The 17,485-nt window shown below is 49.1% G+C and overlaps 1 protein-coding gene across 8 annotated transcripts; it reads right to left on the bottom strand.

The window, feature by feature from the left end:
* Positions 1-1,107: 1,107 nt before the first annotated feature.
* Arfgap1 (ADP ribosylation factor GTPase activating protein 1) lies at positions 1,108-17,392 on the bottom strand. Of its 8 annotated transcripts, none has more exons than XM_052723941.1 (15): positions 17,277-17,392; positions 16,704-16,887; positions 13,482-13,545; positions 12,918-13,027; positions 12,443-12,614; positions 11,881-11,981; positions 10,878-10,964; positions 10,316-10,412; positions 7,462-7,518; positions 6,402-6,434; positions 5,478-5,507; positions 4,627-4,683; positions 4,110-4,169; positions 3,147-3,223; positions 1,108-2,561 (listed from the first exon to the last, which is right to left on the bottom strand). In XM_052723941.1, the coding sequence occupies exons 3-15, from the start codon at positions 13,539-13,541 to the stop codon at positions 2,225-2,227; spliced, it is 1,278 nt and encodes a 425-aa protein (XP_052579901.1). In that variant the 5' UTR covers positions 13,542-13,545; positions 16,704-16,887; positions 17,277-17,392; the 3' UTR covers positions 1,108-2,224. The 8 variants fall into 8 exon arrangements, with proteins under 8 accessions (XP_052579901.1, XP_052579898.1, XP_052579902.1 ...); XM_052723938.1 differs by having other exon boundaries at positions 16,704-16,999; positions 17,277-17,391; XM_052723942.1 differs by having other exon boundaries at positions 3,147-3,217; positions 16,704-16,999; positions 17,277-17,390.
* Positions 17,393-17,485: the final 93 nt, after the last annotated feature.

The following is a 17,485-nucleotide window of genomic DNA, read 5'->3' as shown; positions in this document are numbered from 1 at the left end:
CAGGCCACTACTCATACAGGGGGCTCCACACTTCCCCACTGGACAGCTCTTAGCCAAGGTCAGGAGGATGGAAGGCAGAGGCCAAGCCACCACCTGCCCCAAGAATGTAGAGTCTCTGGTAAGAGCCCACCAACACGGCCCAGAAATGGCTACCCAAGCCACAAGCTCAGAGCCAGTCCAAGATACCACCAACTTCTCCTCCCCCACCTTCCAAGCTACCTGACCAACCAGAGAGGGAGCTAGGGCTGCTCAGCCCCTTGCCAGGTCAGCTAGGCCCAAAATATCTGACATAAGTCTAACCAGGCCTATCCTGGAACCGTTGCCTCCCTGAAGCCCAGAAGTACACGGCATGTGTTTGTCCACGTATACCAAAGGGAAGGAGTCCTCTAGGGTTTGTGTATGTAGGATATAGTCTGGCAAGTTCCCTACATACAGGCTCCAAAAACCAGCCAAAGGCTCTAATACCTTGACCTAGGCCTTACTCATCCTTTTTCTTGAGAGAGGTTGCAGAAGGGGTCTGGAGGGTTCTGAGTTGTGTCAGAACAAGCCTCAAAATTTGCAGTCCCTAAACACAGTACCAGAGGAAATTATAGGTAGCTAGGGCCATTTCCCACTCCTCAAAAGGCCTAGAGCAGGCAGCTTCCCAGACCAGAACCGGTGCATTTCATCCCCCTTATACAACCCTATATCCACTGAATCACAGTCTCTGCTCTGGGATATACCAGCACTGGTGTAGGTCCTTCCTCCATGCTCAGACTTCCTTGGCTTCTGACCAACTTTCTATGTGCTCCCACAAATCCCATCACTTCTCACCCCAAGTCTCTAACTCTGATCTCATCTACCTGTGGTTGCTCTGCCAGTCATGAGTCCTGGATATCTCCCCTTGCTTTGCTAGTTCAGAGATGTTCTGCGACCTGAATACCTCATTTCTGACCAAGTAGTGTCATGTTCACTTGAGGATAAAGTACCTAGGCTCCCAAAACCTAAGGCCTACCAGTTCTGCAGAGAACTATGACTTCCCAAGGTGAGACAAGCACTGGAACCTTAGGGCCCAGACAGCTCAACTCTAGGAAACAGGAAACATGACACACACAAACCACACAGAGCTTCAGGTCATGCACTGCTGGTCAAACTGAGGGCCAAGACAGGAGTGGGTTTAAGGAGACAGAGACCCAGCTGGACTCTCCAGCCACAGCACACAGCAGTCATGGTATCCTGGGAGGAAAAGGCTGTCACTCCAACCACTGATAGCACATGGGTCTCAACTGCAGTGTTCCACAAAGTCCACAGGGTGGGAAATGGGGCTGTCTGGAGGGACAGCTGCATGCTGAGGAGACATGACCTAGTGTGCTCTGACCCTGAGCACCCTGAGCAGGCTGGGAGAAGGCCTGGGCTGTCGTAGACACAATACATGGCAAAATACCAACAGGTGCTCTGCCTGGATGGTCCCCATCAAGACGCCCCAACCCTGGGCAATGGCAGTTGGCCCTCAGCCCGCCCTCCATGTTCAGGCTCCCCTGTACCAGGTGGGAGTGGCAGATAGGCTGACAATGCTCCCAGCCCTTTTACTCTCCTTTCCTCCTTTCTGAGCTATCCAGGACTGGCCAAGTTCAAGTCTGGTGTCCAGGGAGGGCCAGAGCCCAAGCTGCCATGTGTGGCCATCTGTGGAGTTTGTCCCATGAGACTGAGGGCTGGACAGGCTGATGCAGGAAAGGCAGAGGGTCACAAAGTGAGTAGTCTCACAGCACAGGCCACAAGACGTGGACTTAGGTGAGGGTGTCGGTGGCAGTGCGAGCTCCAGTATTGCTTTTGTCATTTCGTTTCCAGCTTTAAGACTCCAGGCATTTTCTTCAAGGTAAAAAAAAAAAAAAGAACTAGAGCAAACCTTTCAAGTTTTAAAAGACATTTCAACAAAAGCAGATGTCTGGCTTGGCTGACATTGCACAGGACTGCAGTTCCAGGCTGTGCCATGGCTGCAGAGATAGTGCCTGGGTCCCAAGAACCCAGAGTTCAGGAAGGCTGCTCAGAGGACCCAAGAGGCAGATGGATGACATGTCCTCTGAGGCCTAAGAGAAAGCCACCCCACACCAGGCAGGCAGCACCGACTCAAGTCCTGCCTGAGCCACTGTCTTCACACTGAGGTCAAATGAAGGAGGAACAAGAAGGGTAAAGTGCAAACACAGCAGTCTCCCAGCAGAGCTGGGGCCAGGATGCAGCAAGGCTCCTACCAGTTCTGGTTGTCCCAGCCCTCATCAGTGGCCGTAGATGGGGCAGCCTTCTTGGTGGCCTTTGCCCTGACCTCCCCACTGGCTCCCTCCCAGCTCTCCCAGCCATCACTATTGCTGTTCTTGTTGTTGGATGCGGAACCCGAGCCCCAAACATCCCAGCTGTCCGAGCTCCTCCTCCCTGTCGAGGCATCTGCGTAGGTCCAGCTGTCACTGCTTGGGGACTTGGCCTTGGGGGGCTCGGCACTCCCGAAGGTCTCCCAGAAGCTCTGGTCTATGGTGCTGTTCTGGGAGTTGTCTCCACTGCTGTTTTGGTAGCTGTGGCCCTCTAAGGGTCTATTACAGAGAAGAACAAGATCTCAATAGTTGTCACAGAAAGATACTTGTGCTGCCTGTATCCCTCAAGCTGCTCAGGTCTCAGGGGCTCTCTAGAACAAGATTCACCACTTCATAAGCCCAGCCTACGTTTGACCAGGGTGTGGCAAATGCCTACAACAGTTCCATGCTCTCTTCCTAGCTAGACAGGTGCTGCCCTTTCACGTGCTTCCGAGGCACCCTTGTAGGGTCAGAGTACCCAACTAAGTGAGGGACCCTTTTCTCTGAGAGTTAATTTGGCCTTGGTAAGGGTTCACCCTGGTGCTGAGAGCATGGAACTTTTAGAAGGGATTGAGTTCCTCCTGCTACCTCAATCCATATTCCCAACCATCACCCAAACCGTAGGGTATTTTCTAGGGCACTGGGAAAGAGCATGTAGCCTCTGTCCATGAGCCAAGGGCTCTGGTGGTAAGGGTTAGAGGGCAGTCACTCTGTCTCTAGTAAAGGACGATGTGTACAACACTGGGCAGAGGGTGCTAGGTCAGGCCACTAGCTATCTCTCAGGAGCCCAAAAGACCCAGGGCCTGAGGTGGGGACATGGCCTACCTGTCCGATGTGTCTTCGGCTTTCCCGGAAAAGAAAGTAGTAACATCACGCCATCCCTTGCTGCCAACTCCCTGGACCTACAAGGAGACATGAAAAGAAGCTGGGACCCCACTGTACATAGCACCTCTGGCTCTGTAACATGAACAAAAATGGATGTTGCTCTGCTGAGAAGCCCTGGACAAAAACCTGGAGGAGTATCCCATATAGACACATGCACACATATGTATACAGTAACACAGCAGCAGTGCTGAAGCAACACTAGCTGTTGGCTGCGTAGATGCTTACAGCATCTCTCTCTACCTTCTCTGCAGAAGCAGGTCCTGTGATGGGTAGGACAACTCCAAACGGATAGTAAAAAGCATGGCCTTACGCCAGGAGGTGGTGGTGCCCGCCTTTAATCCCAGCACTCAGGAGGCAGAGGCAGATGGATCTCTGTGAGTTTGAGGCCAGCCTGGTCTACAAAGTGAGCTTCAGAACAACCAGGGCTACACAGAGAAACCCTGTCTGGAAAAACTACAAAAACAAAAACAAACACAAAAACCATGGCATTCCCAATGTCACCCTCAATACTCGGAAGGTGTTCAAAAGTTTCGAGCCACCACAGGCCTTGTCTTTACCACAATGCAATGAAGGTCTTCAGGAGGTGTCCTCCACTGCCATCACATTGGGAAATCTGATGACCCCACCCTCATTCCACCAGACTCTGAAGAGGTCACAGGACCAGCAACAGCTAACAAGGGCATTGGCACTTACCGAGGACAGGCCCACAGCAGCCAAGACAGAAAAGAAACACAGGTTAGTGGCTTGCAAGTCCCCAGTAACCAAGCTGTCTCCATATTCCTCAAGCCCTCAGAAATCAGAGGGCAGTGGCCACTGCCTCAGCTGGCCCAAGGCCCTGTGGGGCTCCAGTGTCTGGAATATGGAGACTGGCTTTGGCTGTGCAAGTCAGCAGGGTCACCCTACCTTGGATGCCAACTGAGAGACCCCACTGGACACATCATCAAAAATCCTTCCCTCCTTCACCTGCACAATTTAAAGGGCATCATTAGGAGGACTGAAGTTTCAGAGTGTAGAGAGACCTGTCACATTAAGTTCCCCAAGTTCACCAGGAGCCCATCTGGCTTCAGCTTCATAAGACCTCATCACTACCAAGAGGGCCCTGTGCCTTCCTGGAGAAGCCAACTGCTGTCCAGACTCCTGTTGTGAGGAAGGATGGGGACTACTGACTCCTCCCAGGGCTAATACCCTTCTGAAGATAAGCACCATTGCCTGTGGCCAGGCCACTGGGATAAAAAAGAAGAAGAGCAAGTTCAAAGACACCCTTGGGAACTAACTGGAGGGACTAAGGAGCCCAGAGCCACTCTCGGACCAGAGAAAATTATAGGCAAGATTTTGCTGATCTCCAATACACCCATTTCCCCAGTCAATAAAGAGCCTCAGTGGTACACACAAACACCTTAACCACTGGTGCCACCCATACCTTCTCCTGTGCAGGCTTGAGAACATTCTCATTCAGGCTGTGGCCCAACTCCGAAGCCTGTGAGAAGACATACTATGTGAGCTTTACATGCAACAACATCAATTGCTGGACAATAAGCACAGGACAGCACAAGCTTTGCCAACAGAAAGGAAGGCAGTGGGACGTGGATACACATGGGGAAGCAGGGCCATAGAAGTGACACCAGAATGAAAGAACCAAGATATGAAGGAAGCTCCCACACAATGCTGGAAGCAGCTCTGGCTCCAGTCCACAAGTAAGGAGGACAGACATGGATCTGCTCACTGCAGGCACCTCTTCATCCATTTCCTGAAGCGGTCTTTGAACCTTACATGGAAGAAAAGCCTATGTCGGAGGCTCGGTGGAGAGATGGAGAAAAGGTTGGGGCAGAGCAGTAGCAGACAGTGGGAACAGCCTTTCCTGGTGCCACCATGGTTAATGGCCATGAAGTTTTGAGTCACCTTAGGAATATGACTTGTCTGGACCTTAACCTCAAAGCAAGACCAGATAAAAGGCTTGAAGGGGGATAATTCATTAACATAGGAAGGCTCTTTTCCAGCAGGGTGTGATTCCAGGAATTATCTGGGTTGAGATATCATTTTAATCCATGAAATGAAAACTGAATTAAGCAGCCTTTCTCGCCAGAGCCCACGGGGCCCAAACAACCTTGCTGAGGGAACATCTGGGCTGTGGCTCTTGGGGAAGATGAGCTTCCAGCACCAGCAGGTCAGGAAGGTGACACTGGTGACCAAACACAAAGGGAGATGCAGCCAGGAGCAAAGCACATGCTTAGCAGACATGGGGCAGCATGCACCAGTACAAACAGGGTTTACCGGCTCTGATTGCTGCTTGTAACCCCAAAACTTGACCCAGTTGGCATGAAGGCAGTTACAGAGAAAGAGCAGGCAGTGGGAGTCGCATTAGCAATGCCCAGAAGAGCCAGAAAACACACCCCTCACCTTAATATTTTTTTTTAAAGAAGGGTCTCACAATGCAGCCATTTAACAATCCTCAGCTACCTGACTGCTGGCGTTACAGCTGTGTACCACCATACCCTTGTATTACCTGTATCAGAACCACACCAATCTACTTTGGACCCTGGCATCATTATTTCTCTGCTCTAAAATATCAAAGTCTAGACTCCATAATATGCCTGAGGAGCCTGAGTCTACCTTAGAAGCTCTGAGGCAAAGCCAGGAAGGCTTCTCCAAGGTGGATCACTAGGGATGCTGGGCTGGAAAAGGTCCTGAGAGGCAGAAATGCATGTGAATAGAGTGCTGTAGGCCACAAGGACCGAAAATCCTGCCCACCTCACCATGGAGGACAGATGACCAGAGCTCTAAGAATGGCAACTATTCTTATACTCAGCTTGGAAGAAAAGTAAACTGCCAAGCTGAGACTGTCACTGCTGACCACACAAACCAAGCTGCCACGTGGGGATGCAGTGACCCCTTTCCAGCTGAACAGCCCAAGGCTGAGAGCCATGGCCTAGACAATTCTTCCCATATAAGGCAGTTATGGTACAGTGGCTTCAGTGGCTGTGGTAGATGAGGAAGCCCTGAACACAGGAAGCCCCCTGCTCACAGCAGCTGGAGGCACTGAGGTATCACAGTGACACATGAGGACTGAGGAGGAGGAGGAGGAGGACCTTCTTCACTAGGACCTCAGAACCTGAGCATTTAGCCCAGTATGCTTCCAGACACTGCATATAAGACTGAAGAACTTTAAAACAGAGAATAAAAGCTTCCCCTTTTTACCTTTTGACTTGCTTGGGATCCAAATTTTGTAGCCTAAAAAGGAAAAACAAAAGCCAGCATTTTGTAGTCAAATGTCTTGACCCTGATCATAAGGCTTTATCTATATGGGGCCCAAGTGGAGTTAGTTCCAGAACTCCCTCCTGGCAAGTACCCACCCAGGCAGTCAGCACCAACCTGGCAACAGTTCTCAGGGACCAGGTTGCCTAGCTTAGCAGATGCTGTAACAAGCCCACAAACTGCTGGGGATAGGACATGTTTGGGCCTAGCAGCCACCCCTAACCCCCAACTGTTCAACATGTGGGCAGCATAGTATCTAACTTATCTAGGCATAAAGAACTGCTGACACTTGAGAAAAAGTAGGCCTGTCTACAGATCCCAAGCTGGAAAGTAACTAGACCTCCCCTGGCCCCAGCCTTTCTAGAGATGAGGAAACACACCTTCTCAGCAGCCAGCAACTTCTCCATGGCAAATGGGCAGGAAGGCGGATACAATGGCTTCCAGCTTGTTTGGATGGCTATGGGCACTATTGGCTATGGGCACTATTGGTCAGGTTCTTGTGGACCAGTGGGTCAATTTACCTCTGTCCCTGTTCTTCTTAATACCATGACCACACAGCCCAACCCCAGGCTGAAAGCCTGTATCTTCTGGTTTCTTCCTATCAGTGCTTGCCAACTCATTGCCAGAGTCAGACATGCTCCCTATGCAGCATGGTCTATCCCAACAAGGCCTTTCAAGTTCTCCTCTCATTGTAAGTAAGAGTGAGGGAGAGAAGCTCGACTATCCCAACACTACTCTTAAGACCTAAAGGCAAAAATTCAGGCACAAGTACCCATCAGCTATTCACTAGTACTGTGTCTGTCTCCACCCACATGAAGTCAAGTCAACCTCTGCAAGTAGTTTGTCCTGACACACACAAACCACCTTCTGCTACAGTACGTGTTCCTGGGCCAACCTGCAGTGCACAAGGCCCCATGCTTGTATGTTAGAAGGGGGACCATATGTGGAAGGACCCCAGAACCCTAGGCCAGTGGTGGACAGCATACACCCCAGAGTTACTTACACCCTCCTTCGCTGCAGAAGCAAACTTGCTCGCCCCAGTGGTAAAACTGCTCCAGCCCTGAGAAGACAACAGAGAATGATGGAGCATGGCTTTTCTAGACCTTGTACGTGCCGTACTCTCGACACTTCAGCACAGCAAGGCTCCACAGAAGGCACATCACACACCTCTATAGCTCTGTGACCAGCCAAAGGCAGCCAAGTACTGTAGTATCCACACTCCCCTTGCCAGCTGCAGCATACAGAACACTTTCGTACTGTCCTTCCCAAGAGGAAGGACTCAAACACCAACCATGGCACAGGATGGCTACCAGGCCTCTTGGGCAGATATAAAGGGTGTCAGCAAAGCTGCACTCACTTCTTTCCTGACTCCTTCCTGCCTCCCAGAGGAGCAGACAGTGATGGGAAAAGGCCTTCCTCTAAATTCAAAGTTATTTCCTCACCAATACCTTCCAAAGTAAATTAAAGCCACTTCAATATAAAAACATCCCACTTAAACCACTGGCTTTTGTCCCCATAAGACAGTGCAGAGAAACCGATATGCTTTAGGAGACATCTATATTCATTGGTGTTCCTTAGAAAAGGTCATCAGCAGAAGACAGGGAATGAGCTTGCAATAATGAGGACGGGCTTTAAATAGAGCTCTACAGGGCCTGACATGGTGGCGCACACCTTTAATCCAGCACTTGGGAGGCAGAGGCAGGTGGATCTCTGAGTTCGAGGCCAGACTGATCTACAAAATGAGTTGTCGAAAAAAGAGAGAGAGAGAGAGAGAGAGAGAGAGAGAGAGAGAGAGAGAGCGCTCTCAATAGCAACATGCTTTGTGATAAAAGCCTGCTTTTTCTGTCCTAAAGAAGACCCAGTGTGATAGCAGGAAAATGACTGTCACTGCCACAGTCCTACAACGACACTCCCTTGGGGCAAAGAGGCAGTTTAAAGCAAATCTTTGGTTTTTGAGACAGGTTCTCACTATATAGCCCAGGGTGGCTCACTGCAATCTTCCTGCTTCAGCCTCCCCAGGGCTTAGGGCTACAGGGGTGCATTACAATTTGACTTCAGTTTTAAAACAATTTTTGAGCCAGGCATGGTGGCTTATGCTTGTAATCCCAATATGCAGGAGGATGGAGCAGGCAAAACATTGCAAATTTGAGACCAGCTTGGTCTACATGAGTTCAAGGAGGCCACACAGAGCTACAGGCAAGACTGTCTCAAAAAAAAAAAAAAAAAAAGTAAAAGATTCATACATTCATGATACAAAAGAAGAGGGTGATGCTGGTCTTTCATCTGTGCCTGTCAGTCTAGACTACAGTGCACATGTAGAGCAGCAGATTTCTGCATTCTGCCCCTTTTCACAGTAAGCATTTATTCCTCTTATGCATTGTGCTTATTCATTCGTATTTTGAAGATCTCATATCAATATAAAAAGCCTTTCCTAAGGGCTGGAGAGATGGCTCAGAAGTCAACTTCCAGAGGTCCTGAGTTCAATTCCCAGCAACCACATGGTGGCTCACAACCATCTGTAATGAGATCTGGTGCCCTCTTCTGGCCTGCAGTCATACATGCTATATACATAATAAATAAATCAATCTTAAAATAAATAAATAAATAAACAAAACAAAACAAAAAAGCCTTTCCTCCTTTTTTTTTTTTTTTTTTTTTTTTTTTTTGAGACAAGGTTTCTCTGTGTAGTTTTGGTGCCTGTCCTGGATCTCGCTCTGTAGACCAGGCTGGCCTCGAACTCACAGAGATCCACCTGCCTCTGCCTCCCAAGTGCTGAGATTAAAGGCCTGCGCCACCACTGCCCGGCACCTTTCCTCTTTCTTATTAGTTTGTTGTTGTTGTTTTTCAAGACAGGGTTTCTCTGTGTAGCCCTCGTTGTCCTGGAACACAGGAGGCACTCTGTAGACCAGGCTAGCTTTGAACTCAAGAGATCTGCCTGCCTCTGCCTCCCAAGTGCTGGGATTAGAGGTGTGCCCTACCACATCTGGTCTATTTCTTCCTCTTTTCACTTGCAGCATCCAAGAACGGATGTATCATCTGACACTTAACAGCAGCCCCTGCCAGCCCTTCAGGATGCTTGCATTTATGATTACTACAGAACACAACACTGCAATGAACAAAAGCAGCTTAAAAAAGATTAGTTTCCTTGGAAAAGCAAGCCACCACACCCTGAACTTCTGACCTGGAGCTTCCAAGTTGCCTTGAAAGCAGACAAATGGCCCCAAACCCAAGCACCACACTCCAGCAGAATGCCAGAACCTTGGGCAGTCTCTGCTCGGGGCCTCACTTCCTGAGTCAGCCTAACCAGCACAGGCCAGGAGGCTAGGTCGGCCTTCCACTGAACTCAGGACATGACCTGGAGATAAGAGGTACACAGGCGGCCGGGCGGTGGTGGCGCACGCCTTTAATCCCAGCACTCGGGAGGCAGAGCCAGGCGGATCTCTGTGAGTTCGAGGCCAGCCTGGGCTACCAAGTGAGTTCCAGGAAAGGCGCAAAGCTACACAGAGAAACCCTGTCTCGAAAAACCAAAAAAAAAAAAAAAAAAAAAAAAAAAAAAAAGAGGTACACAGGCTCCATAGAAAACGTTTAGTGCTTTGAGGAAATCTACCTTGGCAAATTTGAAATACATGTTTTATGGTCAGAGTAAGTAAGTGGCTGCATACATCTGGGATATGAATAAAAGGCCATTTTGTAAAAGAACCATTCACTGAAGGTAAACAAGAAGGGGCCCTTAATCAGATCAAAGGGTATATGCCCCAGGAATACCCATTCTGTCCATGAAGGGTCCTCCTTGTCTTGGCACTAGATAACCCCTCTGGCTATGCCTGCCACAAGAGGCACTCTGCAGGTCTCCTTACCGAGTACAGGGATGACATGGCATTGTTGAGGAAGTCGTCTTCTCTCTTCTGAGGTGGCACTGTGTTCCCAAACCCTACATAGCGATTCTCCTGAGCCCTGAGAATAAACAGACATCACTAGCCACAGCCATGAATTTTGCCACTCCTCAACGGTGAGACACTGGCCAGCAGGAGAGGTGCCTCCTCCCTCTCACAGGACATATTGCATTCTGCACAATGGGAACAGGAGCTACACAGATACTTTGTACCACATGACCTGAGGTTCCTCAGCAGTACCCAATCCCAATAAGTGGGGTTACTGGAAATCATCATTTATAGGCCAGGGAGATTCCAGGAAGAAAATGCATCATCTTTAATATTGGGGTTTCTTCATATTCAAAACCTCCACTCAAACCTGGGCCATCTTGGGGCTTACCCTGAGTGAACCCTGGATTACACACGCTGTGGACACATATAGAAGGAGTGGAAAGAGCCCCACCCCAATGGAGTAAACCCCTGCAGAGTGGTCTGTCAAAGGTGCCCTCAGCTGCCTGTTTGCTACCCCTGGCTTGAGAGGCCTTACCCCTGGTAGGAGCCCAGATCATCATTCAGCCAGTCTTCAAAAGCCTTGTCCCCAGAGGCAGTCACATTCTGTGGCTGGCCAGAGGGTCTGAAATGCAAAGTTAAAGGCCAGTGAGGCCTTGACAACACCAAATGGAACCACACAGTCTTTGTGAAATTTCATATCATATATGGGGTTAAGCATCAACCAGCTCTGACCCACAGGCTGCTCAGCCACATCTGAGTACAGTGGTTCTCTGCCCCAGTCTAACAGCAGCTGACAGTGAATTCTGCACTTGCCAGGAAGGGCTCAGAGCTGGGAAAGAAGACTGAAGCCATCAGTGGAGCTAGGACCTTCTCATCAAGTTCTGCAGGACCTGGGAGTGGAGGATGTGCTGTCATTTAGTACACAAAGTCATCTCCTGTGCCTCGTCCATCTTACACCAGCCTCCAGAGGGGACACTCTTCACAGTGGAACTTGGTGTGCACAACAGGGATCTGTACCATCTTGGGCCTACTCTATGGTTTGGCCATATGGCAAAAAAGACACAACCCACATCCCCACAGGTACTGCTCATAGGGCTGTATGACACACATAGGGTTGTATGAATCAACCCTCCTGCAGAACAGGTTGAGATGCTACTTCTTTTTTTTTTTTTTTTTTTTTTGGTTTTTCGAGACAGGGTTTCTCTGTGTAGCTTTGCGCCTTTCCTGGGACTCACTTGGTAGCCCAGGCTGGCCTCGAACTCACAGAGATCCGCCTGGCTCTGCCTCCCGAGTGCTGGGATTAAAGGCGTGCGCCACCACCGCCCGGCTGAGATGCTACTTCTTATTTGGGGTAAATTTTTATTAGAAGTTTGCACTGTTTCAGAAATGTTAAAAAGCTACTTTTCACTGACTTCTGGGAATAGCTGACAACTGGAGCTCTTTCCACAAGTGGAGGAAATGAGGTTTCTATGGGAATCCTAAGCTACCACTAACGCGAGGGTGAAGCTGAGATCTGACCAGCAGGTCAGAGGAGCTACCGGTGGGCAGTGGACTGCAGCATCTTGGGCTGAGGTGGGGTCCAGTTCTGTGCAGGCGATGACTCCAGAGACCACTCTCTACCTTCTGCCAAAGTAGCCACCTAACAAGATGACACAAGACATAAGGGGATATACCATCTACTCAAGCACGTCCAACTCTACAAGCCAGTACCACGAAGCCATGAACCAGGGCTCTTATGACGATGAGAATGTCAGTGACCTACTGGCCACTATGGTTGCAACTTTAAATGCACAAGGACTCATTAATTTGACCCTCAATCTGAGGAAGGCCAAATTCTCAGAGGGTCTGCAAAATGAGCTAGTCTAAGGCACTATGATCACACAGGTCATTTGTATTCCCTGTGGGCAAGAAAAGCCTGCCCTAGGTTTAGTAAAGGCCACTTGTCCTTGTCTGTTCTTGGACAGTACATGGCCTCTACAGATGTTGAAAGTGACAAAAGAAACCTGTCTCCCAAAGCCACTAAAGCCAGATTCTGGCCACTATGAAAATGTGTGCTATGCATTCACCTCTGTGTGTGAAGCAAGCTAAATTAGTCCTTACCTTATCCCTAAAGAGTGCTGCAGCTCTGCTGCTATACTTGTCCTGCAAGGACCAGTTAGGCTCATAGTCCTCTTGTGCCTCCAGGAATTCTCGGAACTTAGCATTCCCACCAGCCTTCATCTTCTCAAGCTCGATGTCCTTCCATTTGTCCATTGTAACAGAGCGTACAAAGCTAGAAACCAGATATCTGATCTGATTACCAAGTATGAGGGGCCCCAAGTAGCCTCCCAACCCAAGAGCACATCCCGAGCTAGATACAAGTGCTCCTTGTATTGAAGCAGAAGCCAGAAGCTTCATAGAGGCAAGCTGGACAAAGCTAATAATCTTGGCAGGTGTTAGTGGAGTTAAGACCCTCTAACAAGGTGGAAAACAGCTCCCTAACATCCTGTCAGATAGCAGTTTGGGCAGCAGGCCCCACAACATGGAAAGTAGGATAGATGCAGGATATGCAGGGGCTAAGTGGCAGGACACTGACCTGAGGTGCACCCCAAGGCCACGGTGTCTCCCAGAGCATTCCAGGCAGATCCAGATGCCATAAGTCACGCTGACCCACTGAGGATTGAATGCACCACACTCAAAGCAAACCTGCAAAGGGAGGCCATACGCAACTCACCAGGCAGCTCAGGTGGGGTTAGGACCCCAAAGACGCCCAAAAAGGATGCAGAAGAGGAGCAGGCCACATGTGCAAAGACTGAACTAAAGAGCTAGTACCAATAAGCCGGACAGGGCTGCTCAGGTTGGTCAAAGGATGTGGGTTCAGGACAAAGCTGGAGGTGGCAGAAGCTGCCTAGAAACTGGCATAAAGATAAAAAACCTCTCATAAGAAAAATGTTCAGAAAGGAGACCGAGCATCCTCAGCATAACCTGAGCAGCGTGACAGAAGTCCCACTCCCTACAGCCACATGAGTGAGCACCAAGAAGAGCCGGCTGCTCCCCTATGACATGATCAGTCTCTCTAAGGAGGGACACCACCATAGCTGCATCTGACACCAAGACATTCACCAGCCTACCCAAGCCCAGGCCAAAGGTTCACACTCACATTGTTCTCATCCTGTGCTCTGACTTCTTTAAGTACTTTTCTGGTTCTTGGGCTGGCCATGGTACTGCAAGGAGCAAAACAAACCCTTACTATAAAAGAAGGAAAATGAATTGGCAGTGCAATAACATTGCATAGTGATGACTTCTTCATAACATCTGCCACAAAACTGCTGATCTGACAGTGGTAGTCCTACACAGTACAGGAGCCACTTACCAAGGAGCCACTTCACATGGGAGGAGGGAATCCCAGGCTACAACCAGCAGTAAGAGTCAGGAATGAAGTACAAGTTCAGTCACTCTGTGCCACCAGGCAGCATACTGGCTAAAAAGCCCTGTCATTTGGTGATAAAACTCACAAGGAGTAACCTTACAAAACATATGAAGATTAGCAACTAAATCTGCTTCCCCTAAAAAGGGCAGCTCACTGATGGAAGAGTATTCTGTACTTTCTACCTCTCCGCCAGCTCTCCAAGTCGATGTAGGAAGCCCTCAGGCTGCAACAAGGGCCAAGGAAGTATTCCTGGCAATGGTATTAGTCTGTAAATAGGTCCTCTATGAGGACATCCTGACAGATAAATGTGAAATAATAGGATACAACAATGACCACAGACCACTGCCTGGTGCCTTCAGTGGGAACAGAAATAAGGCTCAGCTAATATTTTCTTCCTTCCTTCTTTTCGTTTGTATCTGTTCATCCACATGTATGCCTGTGTACACATATGGAGACCAGAGGAGGACACAGGTTGTCTTCTACAGATTTCCATCCTATGCCCTTGGAATACTGAACTTGGAGCTCGGCTGAAAACAAGCTCCCACAATCTTCCTATTTCCATCCTCCAATGCTGGAGTTATAGACATGTGCAGCCATGCCTGGCTTTTATGTAGGTACTGGAGATTTGAACTCAGATCTTCATGCACACACAGGAAGTGCTCTTACCCCCAACTGTTTCCCTAGCCACTATTCTTGTCTTATATCTGCCAGTTTCAGCGATGTTTAGCTTTAACTGGTGGTCCATTTACTTCAGGACTAAGAAAATAAAGCAAAGCAACAGACTGTGCCAATCACAAGGCTGGATGTAAATTAATCCCAGTGTTATTGCACATACCAGCACTGAGGGAACTGGAGGCAGGACCTGGGCCTCTAGCTATGCCCCGTGCCAGCCCACCAGTCAGGTGTGGTCTTTCCAGAACTCATCCATTGCAATGGACCCATGCTGTTTCCTCTAATTCACAGGGCAAACACATACAAAAAACAGGTGAGCACTCTCTCTGACAATAGCTACAGGTTTTCAGTGTTTCGCCTCGCTACTTACTTGCTGTTAAGACTGAAAATGACCATTTTCTATTCATGTGGTTCACATTAAAAAAAAAAAAAAGCGCCGGGCAGTGGTGGCGCACGCCTTTAATCCCAGCACTCGGGAGGCAGAGACAGGCGGATCTCTGTGAGTTCGAGGCCAGCCTGGACTACCAAGTGAGTTCCAGGAAAAGGCGCAAAGCTACACAGAGAAACCCTGTCTCGAAAAACCAAAAAAAAAAAAAAAAAAAAAAAAAAAAAAAAGCCTCTGTCCTAGATCCCATATTTCATTTAGAATTTAAGTCTAAAGAAACATGGTGTTCAGTAAAGGGATTCTTGACTCTCAACCCACCAATTCTCCTGCATCTTTTAGCATGACCAGGATCCCCTTCTTTCTGATGTTAGGAAATATTTGTTTTCTGTAACTGTTTGAAACTAAATCCTAGTTCACTCTAACTTCCTTTTACTGTGTTAACTACATGTTAGAATGGCACCCTAAAACCACGAACACACAAATGCAGACTCCTGCATGTAGGACTCGGGCCCTGGCATGACTCATTCAGACAGAACAGTTAGCACCCCAATCATCTACTCATGCACACCCCCAGACAGTCCCGAGCATTTGGGAAGACAGAAGTAGATCTAAGTTTACAAAGCCCCCTGCATTCTTCTCCAGTAGCTACGTGAACAGCCATCACCAAGACCAATGCAGGTTTCTGTACTCAATCTCAATATTCAAAGCACTGTGTCTGCCCTCAGAGGCTCACAACTACACAATGGAGGCAAACAAAGGCAAGAAGTCAGCATCTCATGACACGACTCTGTACTTCTCACTGTGTGAAGTAAATAAAGGACATTCACAGCTACAGGGGAAAGTAAATGACTTGGCTTGGATTTTGTTTGTTTTTGAGACAAGGTCTTTCTACATGGCCTTAGCTGTCCTGGAACTCACTATGTAGACTAGGCTGGCCTCAAACAGAGATCTGCCTGCCTCTGCTTCCCAAGTGCTGGGATTAAAGGTGTGCACCATCATCCCTGGCTTGGTTTGGATTGAAGGAACTCTCCTGTGTTGCAAACTTTGGGTATTAGTGAGTAATTACTTATCTTAAATGTTGTTTAATAACATGAAAACAAGCATCTCCTCACTTTTACCAGCCTAAATATGGCTCAAAAAAGGTTCAAGAATCCTTTTTTTTTTTAAACATTTCTTTCTTAGGTGTGTGTATAATGTGTCCACAGTACATGCCTAGAAGCCTGGAAGGTGGGAGTCAGCTATCTCCTTCCACCATGTGAGTTCCAGAGACCAAATTCAGGTACTCAGTCTTGGTGGCAAGTACCCTTACCTGGTAATCCATCTCTCACCCACCCTAAGAATTCTTAAAGCTGAAATAAAAAACGACAAAATACTCTTCCTTCAAGCACACATAACCAGTAAATACTGAAGCAAATAAAGATATTTTCAGACTTTACTAAGCTACATGTCACACTACAGAGCATTTGGTTCTTAAAATGGGACATGATGAACCTTTGAGGGCAAAAGGGACACCTGGGAACATAGCGTGGCCCTAAGGTTATAGTATGGGTGACAAGGAGAAATACTAATTTTCTTTCTCAGAACTGCTCAAAGCACACAAAGAACCCATGTCTAAGTTATGCTTCTTCGCTCTGAAGAACAGGTGGTTTCAGAACATCACCTTGCCCAGGACTATAGGTAGGGCTCCGTTGCTGCAAACACAGCACAGCAGAAATAGGAAGCCTGAAACAGAGCGGATTATTTCTGACGTGTGGTGCCAAAGAGGGCAATCATAAGCACATCCTTCTAAACCCAGGTAAAACTGAGAAAAGATTAGAAGGCTGGTCCTTTGGGGGTTTTATTGTTGGTTTGTTTTGTCGTTGGTTTATTTTTTCCACTTTCGGCAAAGTACTCACTTCAAAGGCCAAGAAGGAAAATGATCAACAAGCTGAGGCTAGGGAGTCTGGCTTCCTGGCACCTCTGGACACAATCTTCTTTCGAAGTGAAGGGTAGTGGCCCTTTTCCGGGTAACTGGGCTATGCAGAACCGGTCTGCGCCCGAGATCGCCGAGTGACCACGTAGATCCGCGTAACCGCTAGGCTGAAGAGTGGCAGGCTCAGAGGCCGAGGGGTCTGGACTTCCGCGGCGAGGAGGTCCGCTCACACAATGGGGCGGCCGCTGGGGACCGAGAAGGGCAGCCTCACACAGGGACCTGTTTTGGGGTCCCAGGAACAGGAATGTCACGGGTCGGGGGACTGGAGAATCCGGGGCCAGGAAGCTAGGGAATGGGAGGTAAGGGGCGCGGGAGGAACCGGGAGCCGTGGAGTCAGGGATGAAGACTGGGGGCGTCGGACAGTCGGGGTATTAGGGGACCAGGGCCTAGCGGCGCAGTATTGAGGATTAGAGGACCAGGAACCCGGTAAATTGAGAACCGGAAGGTCATGGAACTGAGGGTCCGCGGGTCCCGGGTGTCCGGGCCGCGAGCTCACCTGCTGCCCTCAGGGCGTCGGGTCCGGCCGAGTTGCCAAGCTGGACTGGGTGCTCAGATTCCCCCACCAGCCGCCAGCAGCTTCCGGCTACGTCGCGCTTCGCAAGGACTCATGGGAGGCCTGCGAGGTGGTACTTCCGCTTCCGTGCGCGAGCCCTGGAGCGGGGCTTTCTTCCGGTCTGTCCAGCCCCTGAGCCTCGCGCCGTTTGC

Source organism: Peromyscus californicus, unplaced genomic scaffold (assembly GCF_007827085.1).
Source record: "Peromyscus californicus insignis strain IS unplaced genomic scaffold, ASM782708v3 Scaffold_7__1_contigs__length_154581171, whole genome shotgun sequence".
NCBI classification, from domain to species: Eukaryota; Metazoa; Chordata; class Mammalia; order Rodentia; family Cricetidae; genus Peromyscus; species Peromyscus californicus.
The sequence above is the reverse complement of the archived record's forward strand: the minus strand, read 5'-3'. Positions and strand labels throughout refer to the sequence as shown.

What these genes read in the sequence shown, in the direction of transcription:
- Arfgap1 (XM_052723941.1), bottom strand. Translation starts at nt 13,541, where the DNA reads ATGGCCAGCCCAAGAACCAGAAAAGTACTTAAAGAAGTCAGAGCACAG. An exon ending in CTTCTGCAGCGAAGGAGGGT is followed by an intron (nt 6,435 to 7,461) that starts GTAAGTAACTCT and finishes TTTCCTTTTTAG; the next exon opens with GCTACAAAATTTGGATCCCA. An exon ending in GCCGAAGACACATCGGACAG is followed by an intron (nt 2,562 to 3,146) that starts GTAGGCCATGTC and finishes TCTCTGTAATAG; the next exon opens with ACCCTTAGAGGGCCACAGCT.